The sequence below is a fragment of the Haliotis cracherodii genome, unplaced genomic scaffold (assembly GCF_022045235.1).
Source record: "Haliotis cracherodii isolate W230 unplaced genomic scaffold, xgHalCrac1.p SCAF_16, whole genome shotgun sequence".
In the NCBI taxonomy this organism is placed as follows: Eukaryota; Metazoa; Mollusca; class Gastropoda; order Lepetellida; family Haliotidae; genus Haliotis; species Haliotis cracherodii.
The window spans coordinates 3685831-3708660 of NW_027266271.1; the positions used below are offsets into that span (position 1 = coordinate 3685831).

The following is a 22830-nucleotide window of genomic DNA, read 5'->3' on the forward strand; positions in this document are numbered from 1 at the left end:
TATCCATGCAGTGAAAGCATTTTCGGATTTCGGATTGCATCGATAATACGATTACTACTCCCTTGTTGTCATCCAAGTTTTCTCGTATAACCCTACACTTGTGTATTTGTCGTCATACACTTGATGCTCAGTTAATGAATTTATCACAGGTACAATTAGTGGTTGCACCACTTAGATTACCTGACAAAGGTTCTCATTTCGCATTTATTGTGTCTGGGGTAATTATTCAATCTAAATCCAGGTTTGAAGTGAGGTTATGTAATATGCACGTGGCAGCCCAGCAAGAGATGAATGATCAGTTGATTTACTTTTTTTTGTAAATCAACGGATCGTTCCTAGTCATCAAAGGATTAACAGAAAATACGTTGATTGATTAATCACTGTTATCTTGCACAGTGGATATGTCAAAAGTGAGTGTTTACATGTCTAGGTTTACTAAAACAAAGGGAATACAATCATATCATGGCGTGAAGTGCCGATGTAAAAACAACATACTTTGTTCAAAGGGTTAACTGATAATACGTTGATTGGTTGCTCATTGTTATCAAACTCAATGGATTTTATAGGAACCGTCGACGTAATGAAAATAGTTGTCACGTGGCCTTTCTCAGCCGACCCTTGAGACTTGACACCCGAAACGATATATATCTTTTAGAATATTTGATAGTTACAGAGACACGTGACATCGAATAAGTTATTTTGTATGGCTGCAGACGAGTGGGATATTATTCCTTTGAATGGATATTCACGGATACATTCCTCGAATAAGGAAGCTGCCTATTTATACACATAAATTTGGTAAGTTGTAATTATGGTATTTGCATTTTGTTTTCCTTCATTTGAACCGATTCGTTCTTGTTTTTCTACGTCTTGGTTGGAAATTCTTCAATGCGCGATAGACGTTGTTTTCACAGGTCATTTCCTTTGTAAGCGAGTATAGATTACCGTCAATTTGTAAAATGTGATTCTCTCAGGCAATTTATAAAATGTGTAAATATTTCAGTCATTTTGACTAAAAAATCTGTCCAGATTGATTAAGACGATCAAAAGGGCCTACAAACATCACAACAGATTATTATGTTGGATTAGAAGCCAAACAACATAGAAATGTACTTTCCAACGTAACATTTTCAGTCTCTTGGTGATGACATTAAACATCCAAATGTTTGGAATTCCTTATCATAATAATACAGATGGAAATGTTTTTCAGTCACTTTGTAAAATAACTGAATATTTAGACGTTTAATAAATATGTTACACATTTTGACAGTAAAAAAATATACACACTATAAAAACACAATGCTCAGGTGAAATATTTACTTTGTGTTGCAAGTCAAAATAGTGTAAACGAAAATCGCAAAATTACCAAGCAAGTGACTTATCAAAACTTCGTCACCATTACCGATGCTACCCACAAAGATGCCTACATTTCCTTATTATCTCGAAAACTGTATTTCATTTTGTTGATCAATGTGACCATACGCTCTTATTACTACCGGTATCCATAAAAGTGACTAATGCGCTTACGAATGGCGCAACAGAGGTCGCGAGCTAGTCTAGATTTCTGCTTTACATCCGGGTACTCACTGGGAAAAAAACAATAACAAAGGCAACAACCAGTCCCGGGGAATTGCGTTAGATCAGTGCCCCTTTAAGACCTGAAGTGAAGTGTAGGAGGTGCCATGTTGGGTGCGTGTAATTAGTTTGAGAGCCTGATATTGTATTGAGTCAAGTTTTTTAGATAGAAAATTGTTTAGGGTGTTGTATATGGCACAGCCGTAGTCTAGTTTTGATCTAATTAGTGATATTTCAAAGCTCTGGCGTGAGACAACAATAAATTAGATGTTACCAAAGATTGTCCATTTTATGATCTAAGGCACATGTCGGCGCACTTACAAGTAAGCCGTCTAGACGATTGTCTGTTTTATAATTAAATGGCAGCTGAAGGCGTCCCCATGTGACACTCGCTTGTTACCCACGTGATTATCTTCAGTAGTCACAATGGACTTAATCACCTTTTACATGAAGCAGAAGAATATTTAGCTGATGCTCTAGTATTCTTTTTGTAATCAGGATCGTTGAGCCTTGGAAAGTTTTTCCAACTTCTCCTAAGACAAAGATTCGCAATTACTGCATCTTGATTTTTGCGTGCAATTGCTTTTCTTGCATGATAGTCATCTAGGGTGAGGGTCCCTGGCGAGGGATAGGGTTTCCCTCACAACTATTAGTTATGTTGGCAGTGAAGAGGACGTCTGTTGAAAATTTATAAAAATTTGTAGTGTGATTCTCAGCATAAACAGGAATTTATGGCTATGATGTAATAGAGGTACGGTATTCACAAGAATTATGTACTTTTCATCGTAACATTTACAGTCTCTTGGTGATGAAATTAAACATAAAAATCTGTGGAATTCGTATTATAATAATACAGATGGACATATTTTTCAGTCAATTTGTAACATATCTGAATATTTAGGCATTTAATAAATTTCCTAAGTGAAAATTTGGCACATTTTGACTGTAAAAATATAAACACGATAAAATAAGCAATACTCAGGAGAAATATTTACTTTGTGTTGCAAGTCAAAATTGTGTAAACGAAAATCACACAATTACCAAGCAAGTGACCTATCAAAGCTTCGTCACCTTTACCGATGCTACCCACAAAGATACCTACATTTCCTTATTATTTCGAAAACTGTATTTCATTTTACTGATCAATGTGACCATACGCCGTTATACTATAAATAAAAGTGACAAATGTGCTTACTAATTGCGCAGCACAGGTCGCAAACTAGCCTAGATTTCTACTGTATCATCCGGGTACTCACGGGAAAATACAGTAACAAAGGCAGCAACCATGCAGTCCCAGGGAATTGCTTTAGATCAGTGCCCCTTTAAACATCAGCGTCATTATCATGGCTAACGCCATTTGATATAACATCTGGGAATCAGATACTGTTGCACAAACTGCCCAAGTACAGGACATATATGCTGGCGGCACAACACGGTCAAGTTGTCTTACGTACGCCAGTCAGACATTGTGAGCTCAACCCTGTTGTGCCCATCTTGGCTAAGTGTAAAGGGCTCGTGGCAAGACATAACACAACATTCAAAAGTACAGATTTATATACGTCATCACTGTAGATAGATGCTACCTCAAGAAATCATCTGGAGAACAACAATTACTTCTGGATTCCAATACCTTCCACTACTCGTTTCATAGCTATTAACTATTCCATCATGTTTCCAAGCAAATCTAATGCAGTACATATCCTAAATTGCTACCCCATCAACGCACATGTCAATTAAGTACAATAACAGCAAATTTTGAGACCACCCCCAAATCGGTGATATTTGCACCTGTGAGAATGAACGGGACGGTGTGAGGTCATCACCTCGAGACTAGTGTTAGGTAATAACCTCAGGTTATAGGTCATTTCATACATGCATGACAACACACAAATATTTTCTAAGTTGATCATCATTTTACCTGTAAAAGTACATTTTAATGGTAATCACAGTGTCAGTTAAGACAGGTTAGATTAGGGCAATTAACGTTGTTTTTATATATGCTCTTTTTATAGTCCTATGACTCGTATTAATGAAATGAAGCCAGAAAAGCAGTTTTCTAGCATTACCGAAAGTACTTTAACCCAAATCTTCATGGGTTCCAGTGAATAGAGTCCTTCCAGATCGGTCTGAACGTTGTGTAAGTAAAAGTCTGAAAACATATTATGGGACTTCCACTGGCAGCTTGTAGCCAGAGCTCTAATGTCATAAGCCTTGCAGCTTCCCCATTTTTGAGTTGATATTTAAGCTTGCCAGTAGTCTGTTGTAAATTGTGGATGAACAAGATTGTGCCACAGGATAGTTTCCAAGCATGAAGACGAAGACTGTGGAGGCTCCCGTACAGAAAAAAAACCAAAACACAATGGCCATCTTTACCAAGACAGGCGCTATGAAAATAATTACACAATCTGTGTCTTCCAAGCTTCAGCAGAACTCTAGACGAGATCATGGAGGGAACACTTCGCCAAACATCCCCCTCCAGTTCATGGATAATGTATCTACTTGCAGGGCTTGTGGACCCAGAACTGGACTGACAACACTGGGAGTTTGTTGTTGAGGCAGGTGGCAAATAAATCGAGCTGAGGAGTTCTGTTAATCTGGAAAGTTTTACGAGCAGGAAATACTGCGAAAACTGTGCATGGCACACACTCGCAATAGTTTCATGATAGGAGTTATCTTTGCAGACCAACAACACATAAAAACACAAAAAAGGTAGAGAGGTACTGTCAAACTGTCCAAACATTGTCAAACCAGCCGGGATTGATTAAATAAATAATCCCTCACATCCTGTTTCATTTTTACCCATTGACTGAAACTGAGCTATCTTTTCATCATGTTATTAAGGCTATTGGTACTCACTTTGTGCAGTGACAACAAAAACAATTGAGTACGATCAAATGTTTATTATATACAAGACATGGCATAAGATTCGGGGGCTGACTTGGTGTTGGAAAGGTTACTTACCCTGCAGGTAAGTAGTATAAAAAGGCAGCCCTGCGGGTTGCATAAGAAAATTTGAAATGTATATGAAAATGATTTAGAACCCTTTGGGTAGATCTAAAAAGGTTATACCAGATATAAAAGGTTGCCCTGCGGGCAATGTAATTTAGAGAACCTGCGGGTCAGTAGAAAGGGTGAAACCCTGCGTGTATGAGTGAAAATGAAAATACTTTGGGGGACGCAAGCCATATAATGATAGTTTACAGAATGATTGACTTGCAGAGCCCAAAGCGAGGTAAAAACCGAGAGCCCCCAAAGTGATAAGAAAAGTATAAAATGAAGTGAAAAAAGATGATAATGTTAAATATAATACATATGAGAATTAAAAACTGAATTCAATGAGTTATATTATTCAGGTAATGTCACAGAACAAGATTGAACAGTGTCAGGAAGCACTGGTGAGTGTAAGTTGCACCGATAGGAATAACAGTTCAGTTATGTGGGTTGAGGAATTAGAAGCAGAATAATGTAAGTCACAACACACACGTTGGTCAAGCCCCTAGTGAAAGAAAGAGTCACTCACAGCATAATGCTTGTTGGGCTTTCCTTAATGTCTCTTCTACGTGTTCTGATGTATCTGGTGAAACAGTCTAAATTCCACCTGCCCAATGTTTTAATCAAATGATCTTCCACACTGGCACTAGCAGCTGTAGTTGCTGCACCAATGCAGGATGAAAGCCTGCCCTGGTGAGAGCAATATTCAGCCAGGACAAGAAGACAGTTCTAGTAACAGCTTTAGAGTTTGATTTCACAAAGAGAGGATCACTGGGTCTTGCTCCCTTCAACTTCCTAACTTGAAACCATGTCATAAGGGTCACAGTCTTAGATGTAGCTCACAATGCTAGTTACACACCCTTTCTGAAAGGATCTGTTTGGAAGCTTTTAAGGTTAAGATGCACTTATGTTGTGCCTGTTCAAATTGCACATCGCTCACTGTTAGATGTACATCTGGATCAAACAACAAGCTACAAATAAATTCTCCACAACAGAGAAATAAAACAATAGTTACCATTGTGTATAATTCTAAGAATACTACCTCTATTACATCATAGCCACAAATTCCCATTTTGGCAATAATCACACTATAAAATCTTTAGATTTTTTGACAGACGTCCTCTTCACTGCCAATTATCCCATAGTCTTGAGGTAAACCCTATCCCTTCTAAACATCACTTCTTTCCAATAACCTTCGACTAGATGTAAGATATATTGGGGAGGTGGGAGGGACTATTTACTGATGTAATAGATGTAGTATTCTTAGAATTATACACAATGATAACTATTGTTTGATAATTCCTACGAATATCCTACCTCTATTACATCATAGCCAGTATTTACCAGAGGGACAGGTGGGATCTTGTCATCTAGTACTCCAGCATTAAAGTAAGGGAAACACATAGGCGCAACAGGGTATGAACCAATGCCAGACTTCCTGATTTCACCCTTGGCAAACCTGCAGAAGATTTGGCACTTGTGGCGTCCTTCGCGTTTTATGATCTCATGATTGTTACCTGTTTTTGGTGGATATTTGACCTCATTTATATGTTTTCCTCTCCGGTTGATGACCTTTCTGACGTCACTTCCGGTTCTGAGAGCATTTATGACGACACTATTGGTTCATTCTCCTGTGACATCACTTGGGTCATTATGACGTCACTTCCGGTTCTGAGGTCATCTATGACGTCACCTCCGGTTCATTTGTCATTGTGACGTATCTATATACTTGTTGCTCTATAGCCAACAAGCATAAATACTTTTCTCACCTCAGGTATGATAATGACATACTTTTACGCTGATGACATGTTTCTCTTTATATATTGGTGATAAACGGTACCCTTTTACGTAATTCCGGTTCTGAAGTCTTCCCCGACAACACCTCCAGTATTTATACATGTTACGCTGAGCGACTAACAATGTAATAACCCTATCACCTTATGATCTATGATCCCAGATGTTAGCCAATGATCTGTCCAACCTAGTTGACATATTGTAAAGGCTAACTTACCTTATTTTGAGGTACTTCTGGGGATCTTCACCCCCATCCCCCCTAACTTCCACAGAACAGGGGGTGGATAGGCTACTGAGAGACTTCAACCTGGGCCGCCACCAAGGGCCCCAGGGAGTATAGTCCCTCTAGATCGTGTTGTAAGTCTCGTAGGTAGAAATGAGTAAACGTATTGTGGGATCTCCATTTACAGCTTTATACCACTTGTTTGATGGAAACTGAATTCCATGAGGCCAGACTTGTTGCTAGAGCACGGATTTCGTGAGCCTTGCAACTTCCCCATTTTGGTGTAGAGAGCTGGGCTTGACGATAACTATCAGATATAGTGTTCTTAAGCTATCCAGCCACAGTAGCCTTAGTAATGTCCTTTTCTGACGAAGGCTTGCAAGAGATAAAGAGCCGTTTTCTTTTTCTTCCTGTGGTTCTGAGTAGCTGAAATGTAGTATCTCAGAGCTCTGATGGGGCACCCCCCCCTCTTAAAATATGTCCGATTTCGGTTGGCGGAGGAGATCGTGACGTTCTGGCAGTTTTAGCGGCTCTTCTATGAGAAGTGGAATCAGTCTTGGATACCACACTCTGTTAGGCCACGCTGGGGCTATCAGAATTATGACAATCTGTATCCTCGATCTTCCTTATTACTCTGTCCAGGAGAGACCAAGGAGGGAAAGCGTAGGCAAACATCCCTTGCCAACTCATGGATAGGGCGTCGACCTGAAGGGCTAATGGATCTGAGACTGGGCTGACGTAAACAGGAAGTCGATGGTTTAGGCATGTGGCAAACAAATCCAGGTGAGGGGTATCCCACGTCGAGTTTATCCACTTGAATACCTCGGGGTGGAGAGTATATTCCGTGGGTACAATCTTGTTTTTCCGGGATAGGCAGTCTGCCAGTATGTTCACTTTTCCTGGTATGTGCCGTGCTTCTACCCTGCAACTCACTGAGTCTGGCAAGGCAAATAAAAGCGTATCCTCCCTCAACAAAAGTGCTGACCTCGTGCCCCCTTGATGTTGTATGTACGCTACCACCGTGGTGTTGTCTGTAGTTATCAGTACCGAAGAGTGGTGTAGTAGGTGGGCCCATGCCTTCATTGCTTGGACAAAAGCTCTCATTTCCAGGCAATTTATGTGCAATTTTTTGTCTTGATCTGACCACATTCCTTGGATTGTGACGTCGTCCATATGTGCGCCCCATCCTTCGCCTGATGCGTCTGTATATAGATGGTGTAATGGTGGGGGGAACATGAGAGAGATGCCTTGCATGACGTTTTGACGCCGAAACCACCATCGTAGTTCCGATAGTTGGCTGTGAGGAGGTTGAATTATCTTCCAGATCCATATTTCTGGTGGTGTTCATCCACGCTTGTAGTGGACGTAACTGAAGTCTCCCTCTGTAAGTAAGATCTTGGATTGATGTCAGTGTGCCTAGGCAAGACATCTACCAACGACGTGACCTGCTGGGTTGGTCCAGAGCACTCTGAATCTTTTCTACAGCTCTCAGATATCTGTCCTCTGGAGGTTGTATAATGCCTTTTGAAACCTCTCCCCTATGTACATGATGTATTGGGTTGGTATTAATTTTGACTTGACAGGATGTACCAGGAAACCCAAGTGAGATAGAAGTTGGATCAGAAATATTGCGTTTTGCTTTTCTGCAATAATTCTTGATCGGCTGAGAGGAAATCGTCTATATAGCCGTGGAGTCTTACAAGATTTAGATGAGCGAAGCCGATGATGGGGGTGATAATCCGAGTAAAAAGCCATGGTGCTATTGATATTCCGAATGGAAGCACGTTGAATTCGAACCTTTGACTGTTTACTGCAAAGCGTAGGTAGGGTTGACAACTCGGGTGACTAGGTACATGCAGGTAGGCATCCTGTAGGTCCAGACTGACTAGCCAATCTCCTAGTTTGAGGGAATCTCGTAACTTCTTTCCTGATTCCATTTGAAACTTTGGTGGACGTACTAGGTAATCTCTGTTGAGTACCTTTAGGTCTAATATCATGCGCATCTTTGTAGAGTTCTTTTTGGGGACCAGAAAAACTGGAGAGTAAAACCCCTTTGTAGTATCTGCCTTTTGTAAGATGCTGATGGCCCCTTTGTCTAGTAGTTCTCGTATTGCCGTTGTGGCCGCTAACTTGGTCCCTACTAGATAAAAACGTTGTCCTTTGGGGTGGACTACAAGCTCAGGACACTGTTTGAAATGGAGTTTGTACCCTCTTTTTACCACTTCGATCAGCCAAGTGTCGTCCGTAATTGACTTCCAATTTTTGGCGTATAGTGACAGACGACCGCCGACTGGTCCCGCAGTAGGCGTTAAGGTGAACTTGCGTTTAGGCAGATTCGTGTGACTCGTCGACCGTATGTTGGCAGACCGCTTTTAATTAAGCGTAGATGCCAATGATATAGTGGAGTTTGGGAATCTCTGATTAGTGGTGCGTGAAATTTCATCGATCACAGAGGTTAGTCTGCCGTTGAAGAACTGGGGCGCCAATATCGACTGAGACATCAAACTTTGTCTTAGTGGATCTGAAATATTGTGTCTAACCTGTTGAATAAGATGATTCCGTTGAGTAAGCAGGAATTGTGTGGACATCCATACCTGTGCAGATTGCAGATCTTCGTGCATCTTCAGTGTGTTATCCAGCGCACTATGAATGAAACCAACTTGTTCCAAATTCATCTCAACTTTTTTGTCACAAGGTTGGCCAGTAAATTCCTCACAGTTAACAGGGGGAAGAACATGTCTGATGCCTGCTGCAAACCAGTTCATATATATGTGCTAATATTTAACATCTGCTTGTTAACACTGTCAAAATCTTTGAATTTGCTCACCTCAACATTCATCCTGGTATTAGTGTGTCTGACCAGTTCAAAATATTCATCATCAATGGTAGGAGATGTGGGGAATGGACAACTGTGAGTCTTATAACAATGTCTCCCTTTGTGAGGAACAGGCATGCTAAAAGCTCTACTGGTAGAGGCATTTAAATCCGCATTCATTTTTGTGACCACATTTTCAGTGAAAGATGGATATTGAAATGTATGAAAACCTTCCCTTTTTTCCACAGGATTTTCATAACCAGCCCTTTCAATAAGCACCGGATCCTCTGCCTCATTGCTTGGGGGCTTTACCAGATGGGATCAATTGATGGATTTCATAGATGATATCTCTAAACGAGTAGTCGTTTGGTTTGGCAGTGAGCGTACTATTAGTATCCTCCTGAGAAGCGTACGTACAATCTTGAGAAGCGCCAGTAATATCCTCTCGGTCGTACCCCCCGGGCTCTTGCCACTGGGGTGAAACGGCATCACGTGGTGTATGGCTATCTCTCTGCTGCGATTTCTGGCTCGAGCTGCATGAGGATTGTGCTGTATAACTATAATAGCTAGGTGATGCATAACTGTCCGAGCTATAGATGCGATTCTCGCGTGTGACTGTAGCTGAAGGAGCACGCTTTGTATAATAGGAACTCTTAGCACTATTTTCCTCACTGTAGGGCGTGTAAGATTGATATGTCCACCTGGAAGAATGGTGTTTATTTCTGTAAGATTCTCATGCTACATGTTTTCTTTTCCCGAGAAGCACGGGACTTTTGTTTGTTATCTGAATCACTAGACCTTGATCTTGTCGTATTCTTCAGATCTGCATGTTGTTTTAGTTAATTAATTAGTTTTAATTAATATCCTGTGATATCGCTTGGAAACATTTGTCAAACATTTCGGACATGGATGTTGTCAGCGATTTAGACCATTCAGTCATACTCAAGGGGGAGAACGGAATAGATTTGGGCTCCAATGTTTCTTGAAACCCATGAGTGACCAAACTACCCGTAGCACCCAGGCATAAGGCTGCGGTCCCAAGACCAGAGCTAGATGCCTGCTCCTTAGTTTTGGGCGGGTGGGTTGAGCAACGTGATTTTCCCTCAAAAGGAAAAACCGGGGTTCTCTTTATTCATCACCTCTTTTGAGCCCGTGTTTCCCTGAGGAAGTCAATTTACCTGAGAAACAACACTTTTCCACATTTGATTTGGATTTAGTTTTGGTTTTGGGAGAAACGATGCATACTTTTTGTCCGATGATCTTGTCTTCCTCCTGGATTTTGATTTGGGACAATTTAAGGCTTTATAAAGCTTGTCAAATTTTTCTTTTGACAAGTCCTTGCAGTAAGTGCATCTTGATCTTGGAGTGCACGTGCTCTTTCTACAAGTACTACATCTAGTGTGACGGTCCCCGATCGCTTGATCAATTCCACACCCCGAGCAGACTCCCGATGACGGTAGTGGGGATGCATCCATACCCCACCATACGTAAACTAAATCTACCTACTTACGTCAACGATCTTGCTTCTTATACCACCGTTTCAGCAATCTTGACTGACGAAGGTCGTCTGCTGCAAAACTTGATGATCGTAGATTGTCTCCTATATCCAATGATGATCGTAGGTTGACTATTGAAATCTTTTCAGATTTATACTAGCTGTGAATTGTAAACTGAAAAACGTGTTTGGATTGATGAGCAAAAACTTTGCTTGTTGATCCAACACACACGGGAAAGAAGTGATGTTTTCCCGCCTTGCGCATGCGCAGATGCAGTTTGACAAGGGATAGGGTTTACCTCAAGACTATGGTATAATTGGCAGTGAAGAGGACGTCTGTCGAAAAATCTAAAGATTTTATAGTGTGATTATTGCCAAAATGGGAATTTGTGGCTATGATGTAATAGAGGTAGGATATTCGTAGGAATTATACAAAATAGGCAGTTATGCACATACCTTGCATTGCCCGATCGTTGAAATATCCAAACACACCTGCTTGTAACTGACCCACTAGTTTACATAAAACACTGTATGTAAAAGGAAAGCGCTTCTTTGTATATGTTGATTGCATTTTCTTGTAACCTCTTAATAAAGTCTGTAGTCTGTGTACAGCTCCTGAAGATACATCATCCAAAAGGGTCTTGATACCAGCTTGGAGGTACATGAACTTGATGCCGGCCAGGTAAGTTTCCACTGTGTCATGTTTCAGTTTTAGCACTCCAAAACAATGGGCCACGAAATATTGTACATAAGTTTCACTTATCGTTGGGAGGGTGGACTGGAGTAACTGTTTTCCTTAGATTGCTGACTAGGCTGAATTTCAACAGAAACTTTACATAGCACTGGAGGCCTGTAGAGTATGGAGATTTAGTACCCTGACTGATAGCTGCTGACCACTGGTTACTGAGGTAACTGTTCAAGTCCACATGATGTCTGAGCTGGGTGGGCACTGTTGCGGAAGTACATCTGCCTGCTGCACCACTCTGCGGAATTTCTCCATGTGGAACGGAGAAAGAGAATCAGCAAGTTCATTGTATATTCCGGGCACATGTTGAGCTGACAGAACAAAATTATTTCTAGCTGCAGTCCAAGTCAGTGTCCTCATCAAAGCCATAATCTCCCTGCATTTGACCGACCTTTCTTAATAATAAACACAGGGGCCTGGTTGTCGCAATGAAATAGCACTCGTCTCTGTGTCCACAAATGTCCGCAAAGTTTAGCAGCAACCACGACAGGATACAGCTCCATGAATGGCATAGAAGATTCGTGCTCCGTGGCCAGGAATTTGTAACCTCTGATGGCCAGTTCTCTGCAAACCAGGCCCCATTGAAGTATCCACCATGGCCACCAACCGTTACAGCTGCATCAGTATATAGGCAGATGTCACTTCTACGTCATGAAATACTGATGTGCCATTCCACTGTGACAGGAAAAGGTTCCACATGCGCAAGTCGATTCGATGGTCTTTGTTGGTCGATGGAATTTGATGATGCAGTTTGGCTATTCTGGTTGATAAGTCTATAAGGTAGGACACAAAAGATCTTCCCAGGTGGATCACACGACAAGCAAAATTTAAGGGTATATGTACACTGCGGGTATGGAATTGGAAACTGGTGGCTATACAAGGTGGCTGCTCAGTCGCACACAGAATGTCCTGCAGATGGGAAATAGCTCTAGGGCCGGGCCGGCCTGCAACAATAGGGATACCCTGTGGATAGAGAGGTGTAGAGGGAGCAGATTATTAAGGAATTGAAGGATAGGTGTACCCTACGGGTATGGAATTGGAAACTGGTGGCTGCTCTGTACCAGGTAAGTAAGGAAGGGACTGACTCGCTGTCATGAGGTGCTGATAGGTCCAGAATAAGTCTCTTCTTTTTTGAATATTTCCCTTCAGCGACAACTCAAGGACAGACTCTATACAAGCTGTATGGTGGTGTCCCGAAGGGTCCAATCACATAACCCCATGTGACGTCTGTTTCCACAGCTTTAGTGACGACATCTGTGCCTTATGAGCCAACAGGTTGTTCCTACATTCAACAGTGTCATGGGAAAAGAATTTAGCATGGGGGGAAAACCATCCTCCAAACCGTGAATCAGAAACTTAACAAAGTTCCTGTCTGGATGAGAAGAAGTTGCAAGTTTGTAACACTGATTGGTGGTAATGGATATTGGGATGTCGCTAGGGCTGGTAGTCAGTTCTTGTCTTTTGCTACTGCAGTGGTGTGGCATTTGGATTGTCCATGTGAAGTGCCTTACAAACATGTAAGAATGGGCCGTTGTGCTGAGTACATCAAAAGTCATTAAAAATTGTTACATACTTCTCATCCCTGATTCATAACATGTGGACGGCTCCTTGAGTCGGTCTGATGATTGTTGATTGATCAGTTGTTGTTATGAGTCCCAGGTCTTATAGGTGGTCGTCTGTTGGGGTCTGCCACATTGGGACAAAATTCTGTGTTGTGGGTAATGCTATGGCAAACATTACAAGCACGAGATGGAGGCCAGATGAAACACTTGTCCATAGTCTCTGATCGGGTATATACCACCTAATGCTGGTACCTTCCTCAGAAAAGGCTGCCACTCTTACCGTGAACAACCTGTGGTAATCAAAGTCGGCTGTCCTACCATACTGAATGGCCAAATCAATCACTGTCTGTTCATGGCCGTCCAGTTGACATCGTTTCTCTGCATTGCCAGCAAAGTATATATCCTCGTATATTCAAAATGCCTTGATGAATTCTCCAAGCGTTAATAAGCGATTAATCCTTAGTTCATCACATAAGTTGAAAGTCTGTCCATCAAAATCTGACACTCTGTCTAAATTTTCCTGAAGAAGCAAGGCTAAATTGACATATTTACCTTGTTGTACCCTCCTTTTAGAGCGGATGAAATGTGTGTATGTGTGGCAGTGAATCCGAGGCCACATCCCTGTTTAGCTGTCTGGGAACATCACTACTTGCTTCTGTGGCTTGTCTTGACTCCTCTCTGGGATTGTCATTGTCACTGGTGCTGGTAAATGTACATGTAGGAGGTTGTAATTGTTGTCCCAAGTTCATGACAATAGACTTCAATTCAGCGATCTCCCTTTGTAATGAAAACACTGTCGCTGTATTTTCTGTGGCACTAGCAGAATTCATCAGAGCAAAATCCTGTGAATTGTCTCTCTGTAGCGGCACATCACTGCCTTGATCTTGACTGACTGGAGCTGGTTGAGAGATTGTAGCAGTGGTGACCATGCTGTTGGTGCCTATCATCACCCTCGGATTTTCATTGTAGAGCTGCATTAATGTCTGTCTGGACCAGGAAGTGGGCACATTGACACCCATGTCTGTCAGACGTTGAATATCAGCTGCTGTCAAATATGGAGAGCTTCTGTTTACATTCCTGTGAGAGGAAACTTGGCTGTCTGTCAGCCATTGTGACGATAGCAACAAACAGTTGTATCGCATAACACAACAGGATGGCAAAGGATTGTTGTAGATTTTCCTTGGATGACTGTGATTCATAATGACAGCTGAGAGAACAATGGAAACAAGCTGAACGACATTGAGGCTCTTGTTAATATAGATAAACAAAATGACGTCACATCCGTAGTACTGAGCATGCTCTGCAGAAAAAATATTGCATTCTGGGATAGAAAATAGTAACTTGATACAGAGAGGAAATGTGATTGTTCATGGACGATTCTGAATGATAAATGACACCTGGAAATAAAAGGAAAAACCTTACGTAGGTGACAAATATATACATCTGTTGTGTAGAACTCAATGTTAATAACAGGTGAAAGGCCATGTTGATCACTGCACAAACAAAAATATGAAATTAACATTTTCCAGATTTATCCCATTGATGTAATCTGATTCAGTGATTGAATACCTCTGGATAGGGAGACCATTCTGTTGCCACAACCCTGTTCCCTCAGGAGTAACTGTCTGCCACTGTGGTGGTGTCCGTAGCTACCAGAATTGAAGATAGGTCCAAAGATACTTCCATGTCTCGATGATGTGTTAGATTGCCTTATCTCGAGGCAGTTGATATGCAGACCCTTCTCTTGAGACTGCCTAATGAACTGTCCATGTGTGCTCTTCATCCTGAACTGGAGGCATCTGTCAACAGGTAGTTGTCAGGCACTAGAAAAACTAAAGAAATTCCCATCATTAGTTCCACTGTGCAATTCCACCAATTTAGATCCATCATCTGGTTTGCCAGGAACTGACCGTAGGTGTCAAACTTGGGTGATCATGCAAAGTTTATCCATGCATGGAGTGGTCTTAGCTGAAGTCTTCCCCAGTACGTTAACTCTTTCAGGGGCGTCCCCAGACAAAACATCCACCAACAAAGCAACTTGTTGGGACGATCCCATACTTTTGTGATCATGTACAGGGTCTGTAGGTATGAATCCCCTGGGGGACATAAAATTCCCTTGAGAAACTGGAATCTGGCACAGACGTAAATTATATCCTGTACTTGATTGACCTTGGACTTGGTTTGATGAACAAGGAAACCCTTTATGTGACAGTAGTGAATGCAACATGTCATGTATTAATAACTTACAACTTTGATAACCAGCTGTCAGTCATCATAATTGGAATTGTCATTAGGTTGAAGTAGTAGTGGAGAATCTAAGCCAGGTCTATAGGATTTGATCCGAGATACGTGGTTTCCTCTTGCGCCGGGACTCCCTCCTCTGTTGCCTCCGACTCAAACTTTCTGCTTAAAATGTCGAGGGCTATCCCTTGTTTCGGTGCTGATAGGGCATGGCTACTTCCCTGTGTCTCAGGTGGTGCAGTCAGAGGCTTCACCTGAGGGTGGGTGCAATACTTTGTCGAGGCTGTAGATGATTCAACCTCACTAGATCACTTTGCTGCCTGTTTCTTCCAAACCTACTTCCAGGCATCAGCCAGTTTGGCAAACAAATCCACTGAGAGCATCTGGCATCAGCTAAACAGAGTGACCTAATGCTTCACACACTCTTTGCAGGCTGCAGGCGACAACTGTGAGGGTGATGCAATCCTTTCCCACAACACGCCAAAAGTAACTCCTTATGTGACCAAACCGAGAAAAATCAGCCCAAAATAAGATATAGAGATTAACTACAGTGTCACAACTACCAAAGTGTGATTGACAAAAACATTACCGTATATGACCGCGTATAAGCCGAATTTTGAGGACCAGAAAAAAGGTTCTGTAGAAAGGGGTCGGCTTATCCCGGGGATACAAATGTTATGCATGTTACTACTTCCTATAATAAGTTTTCAATTGAATGTTCAAAGTTTATCGTTCTTCGTAAACTCCACAATCTTTACATGTAGCAATATATGTAATTCACAGCTATAATATATAATCCCCAGATAAAATCGCCAATATATCTATTACGTACGTTTTGCAAAGTTCATAAATTGATAGTGAACAAGTGTCTACCTTTATTGAAAGAGGCAAATAAACAACTGTATCGGCGAGTTATTCCGTTCGCCATTTGCAAAAACATGTGATCAGCTGTTTCCTGTGACGTCACAAACGGTGACCACTGTGATTGCTTGCTTTTGTTTAAAGCAACACGATACACAAGGAAATGAGCATTGATAATAACGGGCCAATTGGTATTGTCATGTTGTTTACACAAACATTTTCAAGTTGTGGGTGCTTAGCGATCGTGTTGGGAGTAGGGGCTTAATTCCTTTGTTTTCGAGAGATTAGTTTAATAAACTGGAAAAGCCTGTGAGTAAGTGATGGTCATTCAATGTGTTCATAGTATGATAGTTTATTTAATTCAATTGGATTAACATACAATAGTGGTGTAAAGGGGGTTATAAAAGTTGGTATATTTTTACTGACTGACATTTTCATCATGAGTTTTTAACGAAAACGCCATGCTTACGATGCTGAATTCAAACTGCGAGTCTTCGCTCCAGCTGATATATTTTCTCACGGATTCATAATTCTATAAACACCGATTCACAAAATGGCGCTTGGTTGTTGATGGCAACATATAACGATCATTATGAGATTAAAAAAACCCACGAGAAACAGCTTCCCACATTATGAAAGTGGATGACTGGTTTGTTAAATCTTTATTAGAAATAATAATGACTTTTTCAATATAATTACAACGTTTTTCATCTTATATTTTTGAATATCTGCGAGTACCGGCACATGTCTTGCACACCGACTTTGCAGTGTTTTTTGTCTTTCAATTCCTGGTTCGGCTTATCTGCGGGTCATATCATTTTCTTTCGTATTTCAATGGTCAAATTAACACCTCGGCTTATCTACGGGGTCGGCTTATCCGCTTCAAAGAGCTTCAAATTCCCAAGTTAGAGGGTCAGAGACAGGAGAGACAAATACTGTGATAGGATTTCTCCCATACCAAGAATAATTCTCCTGAAAAAGCTGTGTCACAAGGCATGTCTGGATAGCTTCCTAGTCTTCTTCAAAATTGTCATAGCTCTCTGACTCAAATGAGAACATTAGTAAGTGTAGTCTGTAGCCAACCATTACATTGTAGGACAATTACACTTGCGTGATCAGTGTAAGAAGATCTGTACCAAAATGTTGCATAGAAAAGAATAATTAGGTTGAAAACAGTAAAGTCAAACATGCCTTTAGAGTTCAAGGCCTATTCAAGATTATTAATCATGAAGCGTCATACTATCAGTCCAAAAATCAAACTGCTAAAAAGCAATGTAGCATGTAATTGCACATGCCAACAAGTCATTAGGGCAGTTGATATATTTTCCTGCATTTGTACTAATTTGTTTGTTATACTCACACTGTGGTATGCTCTGCAGTGTAAGGAGGAGGTATGACAGCACCTCTGCTGCTGCAATGTCATTTACACACTCCTGACATCCAGTCACACAATTGATTACCTGAAAAACAAGCCACAATATATTATACAAAATGTCCCATGTTTTAAGTATTGTCAGTGAACCTTTGACATAAAAATAGTGCCATGACACTGCTCACCAGAACATTTCAGTCAGATGACAAGAAAAATAGAGCATGTAGCTCACCTTAATTATGAAGAAACTTATTATGGTGACATAAATTAACAGGGAGTTAGCAACATTGGTGCATAAGATACGAAAAATATCTTCATGTTTGCAATATCATCTGTGGCTCTAATCTTGAGTGCAACCTCTTGAAACTTGGTGTCATTATGACTCCCTAGCTGTGGTAGTAATAGGTCTTTTGTGGGGGGCCAATTTTACAAGATATAAATTGATGTCAGAACTTGTAATAAATCTATTTTTTGTTCTACCAATCCTGCTTTGGAATCAAGCTTTTATGCTTGTCACCCGCAATAATTTCTTTCTGAAGATATTGTGTGGAGGCAGGTCTGCGACTGGTGGGCCCTCAGATGTAGTAATGCAGGATAAGTATGAAAAAGTAAAATTATATTTAGATTTTACTCAGTTTATCCTGCATTACTTCTTAATGCATCTATATCAGACGGTACTGTCAGATGTAATTCTCAATATGGATAAACTCTCATAAGACACATGTGTCAAGGAAACTGTATGGTGTGTCAAGCGCCGATTGGTATTGCTTGCTCTATCCTGTCAACAGATAGAAAATGAGTGTTGACGATAAGTCCAGATAAAAAACAATCAGAAGAAAATAGCGTGTGCTAAACTCTTAAAATTGAATTACCGGGCCAAGGCTATAAACCTAATAATCCCCATAACAGGCATGTCTAAACACTGCACGAGTCGGGTAAGACTGGCTCTGGAATGGAGTTCATTATTTGTGTAGGGGGTTGGTTACCTGCTAGGCTATAACCAGAGTGCTATATCTCCAGACAGTGCTGGACCTCCAAAAACATCATTCCATGATTGCCCTTATAGCACAATTGCTATACAGAGCCATGGTTGAGGTGATCGCCAGGATCTCATGAGGACTGTTCACTCTCGGAAGATCAAGGATAGTGATCTCGTATGCCAGAAGGATGACTGTGCACAACTATAGAGATATGGTGTTGCAACTGACTTGGGTCTTGGACATCTGGGATACTGGAATAAACAGCTGTTTATGCGTACCACGACTAGTCTTGGAGCGACGGATAAAAACTCGTAGTGCATGCACAGTCACAGGGCACAATAAGAGTTCTTCCTCATCTTCCTCATCCCCCTCAATCGTAGAGATTGGTGGAATGGTGAAGGACCTGTTGGGTTGTCCTGGTAGCTGATTCGTAGCTATAAAATCCCAGCACATCCTCAGGTGAACCTTTCCCTGTATACCACGCTCGAAACAGACATGGATAATATCAAGTGTATGTTACTTGCTAACCTTTGTCACTGTTAGCAATACAAACTTAAGGGTAATTTTAAAATATGGATAACTGTTAGGGTCAAGACATAAACATTATCATGCATAGCATTGTACTGTTTTCGTTAATCTTCTGTAAAAGGCACTTTTCCATGTTAATTTGTGGATAACATTTGTGTTTATGTCAGTATCAACTTAACAGTTTAGGGATTATGTTTATTTGCCGTAAATAACATCAAGTTTGAATTTCGATGACTTCATAGAGCGACATCCCGGGTTACGCGGCTGCGCCATTTTGAATTATGATGTCATTGTTGCTATTTTAGTCATATGCATTGTTGCTATAAAATAATATCAAAGGCTGAGTGTGCATATTTGTTTGATTTACCAACAAAAACTGTGACGGATCTAGGGGGTTCAATTAACCGGGCATGGTATCACAGTTTGATTTTAGACGCCAGGAACTGCTGTATTGGGCGTATGTGCAGAGGCCTTTTATTGTCAAGTCCTGGGCTTACGTGTGCAATCCCAGCAACACTTGCCTCTAACAAGGTGTAAGCTGCTGTTGAAGAACAGGTAGCAAAATAGGATGTCTACAAGACTGTTAAGGTGAAAAATCTACTACAGGAGGGCTTCTGATTGTGTCTTGTCTTGAAGAGATGTGGAAAATTGTGTTCATATGTGAACCAATGCCAGATCCCATGTAGACTCAATAAATGCGCTCCCCAACCAATCGCCTATGTACAATATCGTACAAGCGCTCTCAATCTTATATTGAGGTGATGATGAAGGGAGGTGCCTTGTTACTGCTCAAGATGGCATCGGATGTCTACTGAAGTTCGTGACTTAGGTGTCGTACAAAACAACCTTAGCACTACGACAGTCATAAGTCTGGAGTGGGAGTTATGATCACCTTAGTGCTAAGATTGCTTTGTACAACAGCACCCAGGTCACATTGATGTACAGCGACAGGTGTCTGATCGAATGGTTGCAGCATTACGTACCAGTAAGCATGCAAACCAATCTGGTACAATGACCCTGCATGGCTAACATTAGGTCAGTTGACCTAATTCTGGTAAAGTCAGGATGTTCTCAGTCAGAGAGTCCTTGACCCGTGACATTTAAATCACGATGCACAATAACCTTGATTCCTGCATTTTGTCGGAGACGAGGTTTGAGCTCCTGGCAATCCACTGTGAACTGTGTGGTAGACAGAAATGTGGTGTTTCCAGTTTTGTGAAGGATGTGTGCCCTGGCTGGTGTTGTCACAAGTTGATGTCCATGAAAAGATGGGATATCTTCACTAGAATTACCGTTACATTTGCTGATCTTTTTCGCCATGATAAGTCATTTCTGGTCTATTTCTTGTTAAATTTGACACTAATACCGGTGCTGCATCACTTCCGGTTTGTCACATCCTGTATTGGATAATGAAGTCTTCTCAACGTCTCATTCTACCAAAGACGTTATTTCTAGGATAAACAAGGTAGTTTGTGCTGCAACGATGGGCCCCAGGGCATATATGGCCCCTAGGTCCGGTTGCATGTCACGCAAGTAAAAGCTGGTGAAAGTGTTCTGTGAGGCCCACTGACAGCTAGACACCACTTGTTCTAATGGTGTCTAGCTGTCAGCCATGGCGTAAGACTCGTGGCTAGGGCTCTGATTTCGTGAGCTCAGCAGGATCCAAAACATGGTGTGGAGTTCTGTGTGTGTATAACTCTCTGCAACAGTATTTTTAAGCCATTCCGCTATTGTAGTCTTGGTGAGGTCTTTGTTGTCTTGTACTATATGAAAAGTCTCCTTCGATGACATCTATGTGAATCTGTAGACATGAGATAGAACTTTAGAGCTCTGATGGAACATAATAGTCTATCTGGGTGATCCACTGTTGGTCCCAAAGCAGGAATGGGAATGTCTTTGACTTAACGGTCCCATAGTGGAAGATTGATTTTTGGCTACAAAGTCTGGTAACGATCTTAGAGTGACTGAGGTCCTGTATGGATCATGAGAGAGACTAGAACAGTCCAAGGCATGATTCTGAAACTCTTGGTGCTGTCACCATGGCTAGAAGGAAGGATGCTTTCCTGGACTTTTGGAGTAGGGTGGCCTTAGCTATGGGCTTATTAAGGTTCTGTTAGAAGTGCTGGTAGTACTACGAATAGATTCCACTTGGGAATGATACAAGGCGTGCGAACATCTTCAAGTAGAAAGGATCTCATTAGTTTGTTTAGGATGGAATGGTTTCCAATTGAGAATCTGTCATGCTGTAGAACAGAATGAAGAGCCGATCTGTAACCTTCTATCTTCCCATGTCAGAATTTATTGTCCTGATGTAGATGTATTAGAAAATCTGCTACCATAGGGATAGATATAGCATTAGTTACAATCCCTGCTGGACCAAATTGGTGCTATCAGGATTATCATGCCGATGTGGATGACCTTATCTAGGAGGGACCACGGAGAGAATGCGTAAGCAATAGACCCATTCAGTCCATCGATAGTGCAACGATCTGGTGAGCTCTTGGTTTGGGTACTTGACTGACATAGAAAATCCAAACAAAAATCTGAGGATGTAAGGTCCATTCTGTTGCCACTATTCTTCACTGGCAAGAAAGGTTGTCTGCAAGGATGTTTGGGTAAATGACTCACTTCCATCTGGCAATTGATGTAGTCTGCCAAGGCAAACAATCATGTAGTCTCCATCATCAGGGAGCTGGATCTGGTTCCTCCCTGCTTCTGGATGTAAGGCACTACTGTGGTGTTGTCCGTGGCTATGAAGATGGATGATTAAGGATAGACGTATCTTCCATGCTAGGATGGCGTAATAGATGGCCTTCATTTCCTTGCAGTTGATATGAAGGTTCTTTGCTCGTGTGCTCCAAGATACCTGTACCATGAGATCGTCCATATGGGCTGCCAATCCCGAATCTGACGCATCTGTGAATAGATGGTGATCAGGCATCTGATAAGTCGGAGGGATGCTGTTCATCACATGTTCTCTGTGGGTTCACAAATGCAGGTCTCGTACTACTTTGGTAGGTGACTGAGTCTTGAATTCTTCCTTCCTCTGAAGGTCATATCCTGTAGAGATGTTTAGTTGCCTAGAAGAGACATCCACCATCTCAGTGACTTGCTGGGTTGACATGCTAGTGATTGAATCATTGTGATGGTCTTGATGAATCGATCCTCTGGTGGGCAAAGATATCCATTGTTTAGTTGGAATCTTGCTCTGATGTATATGATGTCTTGAACCTAGGGAGCCTAGGGATGTCATTGGTTGGACCAAGAATATCATGTTCTGGTGTAGCTGAGCTGTACGGATTACATCTGGAATTTCGGTTGAGGTACCAGGTAATAATTGTTGAGGATCTTTAGGTCGATTATCATCCTCATGTCGATCGTATTCTTTTTTGGGACTAGGAATACCGGACAGTAAAAGCCCTTGGTGTTGTTGGTCTGTGCTGGTCTCCGAATCGCTTGCTTCTTCAGTTGCTTCCTGACGGCCAGATCTGCTGCCGCTAGTCTGGCTCCGACTAGATGAAATCTGTGTTCGACGGCTTAGGTCTTCAGGACAGAATGTTTCTTGAAGTGCATTTTTTTATCCATGAGCCACGACGTCTAGAATCCAGTGGTTGGGTGTAACTTGCTTCCAATTTTCAGCATATGAAA

General features: G+C 41.5%; 1 protein-coding gene across 2 annotated transcripts in view; it reads right to left on the reverse strand.

The window, feature by feature from the left end:
* LOC139463733 (dnaJ homolog subfamily C member 13-like) overlaps positions 1-22830 on the reverse strand; it is a 510967-nt gene that overhangs the window by 98849 nt on the left and 389288 nt on the right. For both annotated transcript variants that reach the window (XM_071244983.1, XM_071244982.1), the window contains one exon: positions 17663-17762. In XM_071244983.1, coding sequence (XP_071101084.1) covers positions 17663-17762 — 100 coding nt within the window. The remainder of the gene's footprint in view (positions 1-17662; positions 17763-22830) is intronic.